This window comes from Podarcis tiliguerta (assembly GCF_965153285.1).
Source record: "Podarcis tiliguerta genome assembly, chromosome: 3".
Taxonomy (NCBI): domain Eukaryota; kingdom Metazoa; phylum Chordata; class Lepidosauria; order Squamata; family Lacertidae; genus Podarcis; species Podarcis tiliguerta.
Window position 1 is genome coordinate 107,592,862 of NC_139536.1, and position 11,777 is coordinate 107,604,638.

The 11,777-nt window shown below is 41.5% G+C and overlaps 1 protein-coding gene and 2 long non-coding RNA genes across 6 annotated transcripts in view; 1 reads left to right on the top strand and 2 right to left on the bottom strand.

Moving 5' to 3' along the window:
• The window catches only part of LOC310673564, a 349,698-nt gene that overhangs the window by 69,096 nt on the left and 268,825 nt on the right, over positions 1-11,777 (bottom strand). The window lies entirely within an intron of this gene.
• The window catches only part of RANBP17 (RAN binding protein 17), a 200,268-nt gene that overhangs the window by 22,834 nt on the left and 165,657 nt on the right, over positions 1-11,777 (top strand). For all 4 annotated transcript variants that reach the window (XM_083431935.1, XM_083431933.1, XM_083431934.1 and 1 more), the window contains exons 10-14: positions 1,261-1,407; positions 1,714-1,886; positions 2,390-2,583; positions 7,311-7,416; positions 11,539-11,674. In XM_083431935.1, coding sequence (XP_083288061.1) covers positions 1,261-1,407; positions 1,714-1,886; positions 2,390-2,583; positions 7,311-7,416; positions 11,539-11,674 — 756 coding nt within the window. The remainder of the gene's footprint in view (positions 1-1,260; positions 1,408-1,713; positions 1,887-2,389; positions 2,584-7,310; positions 7,417-11,538; positions 11,675-11,777) is intronic.
• LOC310673583 lies at positions 872-1,782 on the bottom strand. The gene is made up of 2 exons (XR_014509137.1): positions 1,682-1,782; positions 872-1,159 (listed from the first exon to the last, which is right to left on the bottom strand). It is a non-coding gene; the product is annotated as an uncharacterized lncRNA (long non-coding RNA).

Genomic DNA, 11,777 nt, shown 5'->3' on the forward strand with positions numbered 1-11,777 from the left:
CATTCTCATGTTGTCACTGTCTGGATCTCTCTTGGAGGGGAGCACACAAAGAAGAGCCTCAGATGATGATAACCTAGTAGGGTAAATGAAAGCATAGGAGCAACAGGCAAGGGTGCTCTCTTTAGCCACATCTCAGTCAAGCAAAAAAGTGTGAATCTGCAAATATCATGTCTGACCTCCACATGATGAGAGTTGTATTATTGCTCTGGTGTTTTATATGTTAAGCAGTATAGAAATTCCTATAAATAACTAAAGAATCAGAAAGGAGTCACAACAAGCTTGGCTTTTTCTGCCACAGGTTGTGAGATCTCGCTGTACTCCTAGTGTGCCTGAATCCGGGTACTAATAGAGCTGGCTGAGGACATGAGAGAAAGTCCCCATTCTGCTCAACCAACTGGTGCTCAGCAACAATTAACAAAAGATAGCCAAGTTGCTTACATCTCTATATTTCTAAATTGCTTTTTCCTAAGGACATTAAACTTGAGCATTTTGGGTGATAGTAGCTGGAGGAGACTCTTGAGAGTCCCATGGACTGCAAGAAGATCAAACTTATCCATTCTTAAGGAAATCAGCCCTGAGTGCTCACTGGAAGGACAGATCCTGAAGCTGAGGCTCCAATACATTGGCCACCTCGTGAGAAGAGAAGACTCCCTGGAAAAGACCCTGATGCTGAGAAAGATGGAGGGCACAAGGAGAAGGGGACGACAGAGGACGAGATGGTTGGACAGTGTTCTCAAAGCTACCAGCATGAGTTTGACCAAACTGGGAGGCATTGGAAGACAGGAGTGCCTGGCGTGCTCTGGTCCATGGGGTCACGAAGAGTCGGACACGACACAACAACAACAACAACAACAACAACAACAACAAGCAGTTGAAACATGAATGGCAGAATCTATTCTCGTTTAGCTTTAACATCAGTTGGCACTTGCATGCACACAAACTTTATATTAATGATTCCAAAGAGACAGCCGGCTGTTCCACTGCTGTAACTCTGTATCTGGTCACCTAACACATGGGCCTCAGCTCTACTGATTTTTCTTCTTCTTATAATAATAATGTTCATTTTTCTGAATATGCCACTTGTAACACAGCTTTCAGTGCCCTTCTTAATCTTTCAGGATCCTCTTCAGGACATGCAGATCATTCTGGAATGGCCCACCTTGTGCAAAATAATTTAGTATATATTTTAAAAGCATGCATTTCTGCCATTAAGACGATTGCTTTACTAATTACAATCTTCTGTGTTGGTGTGCAATTTAGGGTTTATCGGATCCTGGTAACTATCATGAATTCTGTCGATTTTTGGCTCGACTGAAGACTAATTATCAACTGGGAGAATTAGTAGTTGTGAAAGATTACCCAGAAGTTATTAGACTGATAGCCAGTTTCACTATTACTAGTTTACAGGTAAGACAATGGTAGAACTGTTCTGTGATCTACTTAATAAAAAGGAGGATTTTTAAAAGTGCATACCTTGCACGATGATGAACTCATTAAAACTGATGCTTTACATGTCCCAATAGCCTTACTCCGTGAGAACATCAACTTTGGGGTATCTTTTTGCAGTTTTACATAACATCTTGGGACTTTGGTTCTAACTGAGGCATGAACAGAAATAGTAAATAACGGTGATAGTATAGATTACAATGTTTGTAATTGCTCACATTGGGCTAAAACCTACTTTAATGAAAATCTCATTTTGTTTCTTCGTAGCATTGGGAATTTGCACCAAACAGCGTTCATTATTTGCTAACCCTTTGGCAGAGAATGGTTGCCTCGGTGCCTTTTGTGAAGTCATCAGAACCCCATCTCTTGGATACATATGCACCTGAGATCACAAAGGCATATATTACTTCTAGATTGGAATCTGTCCCCATGGTTATAAGGTAACAACATGAAGTAGTCTTCTCCACGAGTACTGCTGTACTGTTTCCAGTTTGATAGCATACTGTCTTTGTCATGTATATTCTTCTTGTGTTACGATAACAGTATTGATTGATTGATTATACAAAATTGTGAGGGGAAAAGTGCTCCTGATTCAACTGGGTCCAATCCAAGATTGGGCTATTTCATATGTTGCATGCCTAAGATAATAGATCATTGTAGCTCTATAAATCTTTCAATTTTTTGGCTTTGGAGTGTATGTTTTGAAGGAGCTCTTCTGAGAAGCTTTTTTCAGCTTGTAGCTTATACAGAGTAATACAGAGCCATTCAGAGCCATCCATACATGTCTATGCTGAAGTAAGACCTGTTGTATTCAGGGTATAGGATTGCAACCTTGTTGTTGTTGTTTAGTCGTTTAGTCGTGTTCGACTCTTCGTGACCCCATGGACCTACACAATGCATTTTACATTGCCCAGAATGACTTTCCTATTTGTATGTATTCTAGAGATGGCTTGGATGATCCCTTGGATGATACAGCCACAGTTTTTCAGCAGCTGGAGCAACTGTGTACAGTTAGCAGATGTGAATATGAAAAGACTTGCGCTCTTCTTGTACAGCTATTTGACCAAAATGCACAAAGCTATCAGAAGCTGTTGCAGTCTTCTAGTAGAAATCCCTTGGCGATCTCAATTCAGGAAGGTTAGTATTTACGTTGTCTGAAAGTTTGCCTGTCTGGTACATTTGCTTTCACCTCCTGAACAACTTTGTTGGCACAGACAGGAAAAATACTATCAGAAAACACAAAGCAGGACTGGCTAGCCTGCCTTGTTGGACTCCAATTCCTGTTAGCCCCAGTCAGCATGGACAGTCATCAGGAATGATGGGGAAGTCCCACAACTTTCAGAGGGCTCCTGAGCAGCAGATTTTACCCTGCTGTTCAGCCAAAAAGATTTATTGAGCAGTTTAAATAAGATAAATAAAAACAAATATAAAAGGCATGACACAAAAGAGTGTTTTTTTAAAGAGTTGTTGTTGTTTAGTCATTCAGTCGTGTCCGACTCTTCGTGACCCCCTGGACCACAGCACGCCAAGCACTCCTGTCTTCCACTGCCACCCGCAGTTTGGTCAGATTCATGTTTGTAGCTTCGAGAACACTGTCTAACCAACTCGTCCTCTGTCGTCCCCTTCTCCTTGTGCCCTCCATCTTTCCCAACATCAGGGTCTTTTCCAGGGAGTCTTCTCTTCTCATGAGGTGGCCAAAGTATTGGAGCCTCAGCTTCACGATCTGTCCTTCCAGTGAGCACTCAGGGCTGATTTCCTTAAGAATGGATGCGTTTGATCTTCTTGCAGTCCATGGGACTCTCAAGAGTCTCCTCCAGCATTTAAAAGAGTTCCTACTCTTTTAAAGAGTAGGAACTTTTAAAGAGTAGGAACTCTTTTAAAGAGTAGGAACATTTCCTACTCTTTTAAAGAGTAGGAAGAGGAAAAACTGGAGCACCAGTTCAGTTGCATTGTAGCTATTGCAATGAATGGCTGGAATGGAAACAGTCCAGAGAGAGAGAGGAGCCAGCTGGACCTGGCCTTTCAAGAGAGCTGACTGAGTGCTCCTATTTCTCCTACCGATTTTTCTCCTGAGCCTGATGAGATGGCTTCTGCCAAGTGATAGATGAATGCGGGTAGGAAGAAACCTGATCAGTGGGGTTTGCTGCTGCCGCTGCTTTTCCCTTGTCTTAGGTGAGGGAATTTGTCAAAACTATTTTTGAAAGTTGAGGTGTATATACCCTGCTGGATCGCTGCTATCAGCATGCTTTCTGAGACACTCAAAGAATTAAAGTTTAGTTTGGTGGGATGAAAATTACCGTTTTCAGAAGCTAGATCTTTTGGTCTCTGGGCTAGAAATTATTATTGTTGGCTTTCCAGCTGGTTGCTATGCAGTTGTGTTTAAGCATAGGTAAGGAACCCCTGACCATTAGCTCCAGTTGTGGACGACTCTGGGGTTGTGGCGCTCATCTCGCTTTATTGGCCAAGGGAGCCGGCGGACAGCTTCCGGGTCATGTGGCCAGCATGACTAAGCCGCTTCTGGTGAACCAGAGCAGTGCCGGGAAATGCCGTTTACCTTCCCGCTGGAGGGGTACCTATTTATCTGCTTGCACTGTGACATGCTTTCGAACTGCTACGTTGGCAGGAGCAGGGACCGAGCAACGGGAGCTCAACTCATTGCTGGGATTTGAACTGCCGACCTTCTGATCAGCAAGCCCTAGGCTCTGTGGTTTAGACCACAGCGCCACCCGGTTCCCGTGTTTAAGCATACATAATTATAATCACTAAGTGGCCTTACATTGCCAACTATCTCAGCCATGGTACTTCCCCGCTCCATATGAAATATCAGAATAACAACTCTTTATTGAGAATAACAATTACAACAACCCTGTAAAATAGGTCATATTTTACAGGGTAGTTGTAAGGACTCTTGACATAATTTATGCAAATAGTTTTTAATACTCATGAAGCAATATGGGGTTGTTAAGGATTAAAACGTAAGAGGCATCTTTTGAAGATGCTACTCAGTGCTGTAAGAAAATTAATGCCTCCATTAATATTTTTGTATGCCAAGTTGTGTGTCAGTACATATGATGAAAGTGGTTAGATGCTATTCTCAGAAAACCTCTGTAGGTCAAAGCGTTTGAATCTGCCCACCACCACCAAAGAAAACGTTGGCATTATTTTAAATTTGTATTTCTCTTTATATAATATTCAATATCTTTTCTGTGGACTAAACATTTTCTGTTAGCACAGAACAATAAATGTTACCTCCTCTAGTTATGCACACTTTAATTTAGATGTTTAATGGTTTTTAATGTTACAAAATAAGTTAATATAATATTAAGACCTCATTTTATTATATTGTCTTGGTCTCTGTATCGATTGTGATGCAGTCGTGGTTTACTAAAACAATAATCCCCAAGAAATGGGTCATTAACAGTAGTTAACGATTACTTGTGATCTATGGTAATGACTGATTTCTTTGGGATTATTGCTGTTATAAAACATAATTACAGATTATTACAGCAATAATTATTTTGGTAAGGAAAAAAATATTCTCCTTAAGCAGCTGGAAAAGCAGCAATACTGAATGTTTTGAATAGAGGAAGTAAGCATAGAGAATTGTGATGGAAAATGAATTCTATTTTCTGTGCATAGGGACTAACTCAGGATCATTAACAGAATACTCCATGTGCTGATGGGAGTAGTTTAGAGTTTAATCTTAAATGTTGAGGAGGCTATCAATCCATTTAACGGTTTTCTGTGCTTCAGACTTGCCAATATTCCAGCTTTCAGACATGGTGGTGCTGGCCTTAAAATTGTGAAATAGTACTTTTAAAATACTGGTTTTGTTTTTGCAATAAGCATTTGATTACAGAATCTGCATTAATGGCAGCAACCAAATAGATAGCAAATGAGGAGCAGAACATGGTCAGTTTATTTTAAAATAGTTACCACTTTAAGCTATTGAGACTATAACAAATCAAATCAAACCAAACCAACGGGGGATGGGGGATAGAAAAATGATCATGTTTTCACTCCTCGCAGTAGATCCCATAAAGAAGGGATGGTGTCTGCAGTGATCACTGTTCATCTATTTATAGCCCATCCTCCATCCTAATATTTTAGAGTGGGGAACAATAAAATATTCTTTTTTTTAAAGCCACAATCCAGTAACTGAACATGAGAACAGATAAAATTTCAGTTGGTCATAAAATTGCAGAGACATGCCTCGAAATCCAAAGTTGAACATTAATTATTTCCAATGGCTTGAGTAAACAGACATGTTTTAAGCTGGTACTAGGATGAAAAGAGAGTAGGGACCCGCTAAATTTCAGCAGCGAGAACATTTCACAGCTGGGGTGTCACCACCAAGAAGGCCTTCTCTTGCATCACTGCAGGACGATATAAGAAGAGGCTCTTTCAAGTATTTAGGTCCCAAATCATTCAGGGTTTTATAAGTTGTCAACAGTACATGATGGCAGCCACTCCTTCAGAACTGGTGATATGTGGCTCTGGGTGGCTGATCAACTCAGTAACCTTGTTGTGGCATTCTGCACTAGCTGCTGTTACAGAGTCTTTCTGAAAGACAGGCCTATGTAGAGCACATTGTAGTAATCTATATGAGAAGTTATTAGAGCATGAATTACTGTGGCCAGGCTGTCACTGTCCAAGAATTGCTGTAGCTGGCAAATCAGGGGAGCTGGCAAAAGGCACTCCACATCACTGAAGACTCTTAAGCCAACAAAGACAGCTAGATCTAGGAGTAGGGACGCTGGTGGCGCTGTGGGTTAAACCACAGAGCCTAGGACTTGCTGATCAGAAGGTCGGCAGTTTGAATCCCTGCGATGGGGTAAGCTCCCGTTGCTCGGTCCCTGCTCCTGCCATCCTAGCAGTTTGAAAGCACGTCAAAGTGCAAGTAGATAAATAGGTACCACTCTGACAGGAAAGTAAACGGTGTTTCCGTGCGCTGCTCTGGTTTGCCAGAAGCGGCTTAGTCATGCTGGCCACATGACCCGGAAGCTGTATGTTGGCTCCCTCGGCCAATAAAGCAAGATGAGCGCCGCAACCCCAGAGTCAGCCACGACTGGACCTAATGGTCAGGGGTCCCTTTACCTTTAGATCTAGGAGTATTCCTGGTTCCCCTGTTATTTCAAAGGCAAAAAATTGTGACCATTGGAATGACCTCTTGGATACTTGCCAGATGTTCAAGAAGGTCCCAAAGAATAGTGTCAAAAACTGCAGAGAAGTCTACCCAGGATGAGGAAAGAGATGTTCTTTTTGTTGATTTGCAGTGAAGACCACTTACTAGAGCTGTGAAGCCCTTTCCCCTCCCATAGTCAAGGGCCAACTTGAACAGAATCTAGGTCTGCAGGTTTTTTTTAAAAAAACAACCCTGCTGTATTGGACCATTAGTCAGAAAATGGACATTATAGTACTTGGGATGACTATATCAAAGTATGATTTATAACAGAAAGCAAAATTTGGTCTTAATTCTGGAATTACTTCCTCAGCTGGGTTACGATACTTATCAGGAACTTGGTGAATGTTGATGTTTGCTAGCAGTTCTTAACGTTTTAGAAGATTTTAAGAATAGATTTCAAGGCTAACCAAGTAGTTTTGGTAAACTCCCAAGTTTCATCGCATTTCCCTCTTCCTGGTAAAATGTGAGCCACAATAGCATGCCCTACAATATAAGCATTTATGAGTTTATTATAAGAATCATCAAGTGGCTTCAAAGAATTAGACAGAAATTTAACGATTTATCAATAAACATTAGCATTTACTAGAACAGCCTGCAATATGTTTGGATCAGATGCTGTATGAAGTTGTAATGTAAATGCTCTCTCTCTCCCTCCCTATCCCCATCCCTAACATGCTAGGACGCTTGGCATGGCTTGTATATCTTGTTGGAACTGTTGTAGGCGGAAGATTAACTTATACCAGTACTGATGAGCATGATGCTATGGATGGTGAATTATCTTGTCGGTAAGTGTGCATCATTACCCTCAAACTTTTTCAAAAAAGAAGGCATGTTTTGTGACTGAAAATTGCTATGGGCAAAAGTCCTGTTTACCCCCCTGTGTTTTCAGATTTGATGAACAGAGAATGGCTTTCAAAACAGCATATTGACTTGGAATCTGAATTGGCATTATAGAATACTCATTTGACAGCATTGGATAACACCTCTGTCTTAAATCACAGTCACCTGACTGTCCCTGCAGAGTGCATGCTGCTCGCTTTCAGTGGGGTAAACGAGTTGAGTTTGTGAGCCTAGGTCCTCAGTGCTAAACTAAAACGGGCAGGTTCTTCTTTCGTGGAAGGTAATCTGATCCTTCTGGACGTTCTCTGTGTGGAAAACAAGATTAAGGAGAAAAGGGTTCTCCTAATTGGCAAGAGAAGCAACCATTTGTTTGCCCTGTGCGTGTATTTTCCTACACAGAACACTTTCCCAGCCTAGAGATCATGGATTACAGGATCTTATTGTCAGGACAAGGTATGGATCATAGGTCGAGCCCAAACTGACTTGGTCTCAAAGAAGTGCATTGCAACCATGTAAAGAGAAAATCCTTGGTTGCCCACCTCTGCTCTAGCTATTGTTGACTTTATGTCCTTTGGACACAGGTATTCATACACACACTGTGTTTCACAGTGTGATAGACACACATATCATCATACATATACAGTGGTACCTTGGTTTAAGAACAGCTTAGTTTATGAACAACTTGAATTAAGAACGCTGCAAACCCGAAAGTAGGTCTTTTGGTCTGTGAACTTTGCCTTGGAATAAGAACATGTTTCGCTTCCTGTTGAGTGTGTTCCATTTGTAAATAGAGTCCCCTGCTGCTATGGGAAAGCATGCCTTGGTTTAAGAACGCTTTGGTTTAAGAACAGACTTCCGGAATGAATTAAGTTTGTAAACCAAGGTACCACTGTACATACATACAGGCACCATTCTATATATTGTCAGGATCCAGCACCCTAAGTCCTGGGACACTGCCTAGCCATTGATTGATTAGCAGAGTAGTGAAACTTTGGCGATTGCATGCATCCCAAAAAGACACCAGATGCAGGAAAAATCATTAGTAGAACATTTACTAAGGCATAAACAGTTCTTTGCCAGGTCCCTGGCAAGGCACAATTCAGCTCTTTGTCGAGCAAAATCCAGTTCCAACATAAAAAAATTACACCACACGAACATAAAATGCAAAAAATAAAAGCAAGGAAATAGAAGTCTGTAGAAGAATGAGGAAAAAAGGAAAAAGACTGCTCACTAGGCAGAAGATATACTCTTTCCAGTGGTCTTGGCACTTCAGATGACACACACAGTTCGAAAATACCTGTTGCGTCCTCAGAGCAGAATGGAAAGTTACAGGCTCTCTAGAATCTTCTAGCGCAGGCTTCCTCAACCTCGGCCTTCAAGATGTTTTTGGCCTACAACTCCCATGAGCCCTAGCTAGTAGGACCAGTGGTCAGGGATGATGGAAATTGTAGTCTCAAAACATCTGGAGGGCCGAGGTTGAGGAAGCCTGCTCTAGCGTCTTATAATATTTACTGGGAGCTTCTGCACATACACAAAACTTCATAAACACACCCACCCACCCCAACACGTAAATGTACATATTTTCCCCACCAATCAACACATTTTTTTTAGATGGCTAGCAAACAAAACAATATTAAAAATGCAATATACAATAATTAAAATGAACAATAAGTGATAAAAGACAGCAAAAAAGTATGTGCAGCACAGACAGCATAACACATTTTACAATCCAAACTGAATCAAAAAGCCTGGGTGAATAAATAGGTCTTCACCTGCCACTGAAAATACCCTAGAGTAGACCCCATGTGAAAAAGGAACGCGGGTGGCGCTGTGGTCTAAACCACAGAGCCTAGGGCTTGCTGATCAGAAGGTAGGCAGTTTGAATCCCTGCGACGGGGCGAGCTCCCGTTGCTTGGTCCCTGCTCCTGCCAACCTAGCAGTTCATTTTTTTTAAATAATATTTTTATTAGGGTTTTTAAATAGAAAAAAGAGAATAAAACAAAAAGAAAAATACAAAAATATAAAAATACAAAAACAGCAACAAAAAAAGAAAAAAAGACAAATAAAAACAATTCCATTTTCATAATATTCCTTGCATTTACTTATTTCCCAGACTTCCCCACACCTCCCCTCATTGTATTCCAGTTCAAATATTTAATCAGCAAATCCCTTCCCTCTATCTTAACTTAATCTTTATCTTAATATCTTAATGTATATTAATCTTTTCTTAATATCTTAATATATCTTAATATATCTTAATATATCTTAATATATTGAACCTTTAGTTTTACACCTTTTAACCTTCGAATTTCCATACTCCTTCACCACATTGTTGCTAATAATACTCTGGTTTCTCTTCAGATCGTATAAATCTTTCGCCTTTTACCAACCTAGCAGTTCAAAAGCACATCAGAGTGCAAGTAGATAAATAGGTACTGCTCCGGCGGGAAGGTAAATGGTGTTTCCGTGAGCTGCTCTGGTTCGCCAGAAGTGGCTTAGTCATGCTGGCCACATGACCCGGAAGCTGTACGCCATCTTCCTCAGCCAATAAAGCGAGATGAGCGCCGCAACCCCAGAGTCGGTCACAACTGGAGCTAATGGTCAGGGGCCCCTTTACCTAGACCACATGTGACCTTCTCTAGGGAAGCAATTCTGCAGCTGCAGTCCTGGGGCCCCTTCCTTGGTATCACCTACTCCCAATTTCACTTGATGAGACCCCTGGAGCAGAGCCTTTAAAGAGGATCTTAAAATTTGGATAGGCTTGCACAGGAGAAGGTGATCTTTCAGCTAACATGGTCTCAAGCCATTTGAGACTTTATGGGTTAAAAATAGCATTACAAATTGGGCCTGGAAACGGACTGGGAGTCAATGCAATTAATAAAGTACTGGCATAATGCCTCACCCCAGTTAAAAGTTTTGTGTCCCTGTTTTGAAACAATTTCAGTTTCTGGATTGTTTGTAAAGGCAGCCCCATATATAATACACTGTAATAGTCTTAAGTGGCAGGTTACCAAAGCCTGGATAACTGGATAAGCTATCCTCTTCCAGGTATAGGTATTAGCTGGAGCTGACTGAAGCTGCTTTGAGCCACAGCAGTTACTCAGTGCTGGATCCGAAAAAACACCCAAACTGTGAACCTGGTCCTTTAGAAGAAGTTCTTAACTGAGCACAATCACCATACCTCTCCCTACCTGAAACTGCTCTTATAGGGGCATCTCTACTCATCTCCCCAGTTCCATCAAATCACTCTGTACATAATTAAAACCACAAACCAGGAGCATTTAAATAACATACAGTTAAAAAGGGCCATGAGTTGAAAATAATGCTATGCAACAAATAATACCACGCAGAAAAGAGTTTCCAAAACAAAATCATAACAAGAGATACATGAAACAACAAACTGACAGGGTTGGTTCCTATTGGCTCTACAGTGATACTCATATCCTAGTCAGCACTTTGGCTGCTTGTGTGTTGTGTAAACTAGGGATGCGGGTGGAGCTGTGGGTAAAACCTCAGTGCCTAGGACTTGCCGATCGTCAGGTCAGCGGTTCGAATCCCCGCGGCAGGGTGCGCTCCCGTTGCTCGGTCCCAGTGTCTGCCAACCTAGCAGTTCGAAAGCATCCCCTGGTGCAAGTAGATAAATAGGGACCGCTTACCAGCGGGAAGGTAAATGGCGTTTCCGTGTGCAGCTCTGGCTCGCCAGATGCAGCTTGTCACGCTGGCCACGTGACCCGGAAGTGTCTGTGGACGGCGCTGGCTCCCGGCCTCTAGAGTGAGATGAGCGCACAACCCCAGAGTCTGGCAAGACTGGCCCGTATGGGCAGGGGTACCTTTACCTTTACCTTTGTGTGGTGTAAACTCAAATTCAGAACAGGGAAATTGGTAAAAATGACTGTCCTCTTCTGTTAGCAGAGGTGTCTGCTTGATAAAAAAGAACACAGCATGATTCAACTGAAGATGTGTTTAGATTTTAATGGCTGGTGCACCTGTGAATCATTTTGAATATCAGGTTTAAAACCCAACAACTTTATTCATGTTTCTTTCTTTCTTTCTTTTACTGATTTCAGAGTCTTTCAGCTAATTTCTTTGATGGATGCCCAGTTACCACGTTCTAGCAATGAGAAAGTGGAACTTGCCATACTCTGGTTTTTGGATCAGTTCCGTAAAACTTACGTAGGGGATCAGCTCCAGCGCACCTCAAAGGTAAGTGTTTCCCTTACACAAATTTAATTTTATACAGAAAAGCCTGTTGTTGTTAGATATGTGTGTTGTGAGGAGAATTGATCCTGAACCAAAGAGTTTGCGT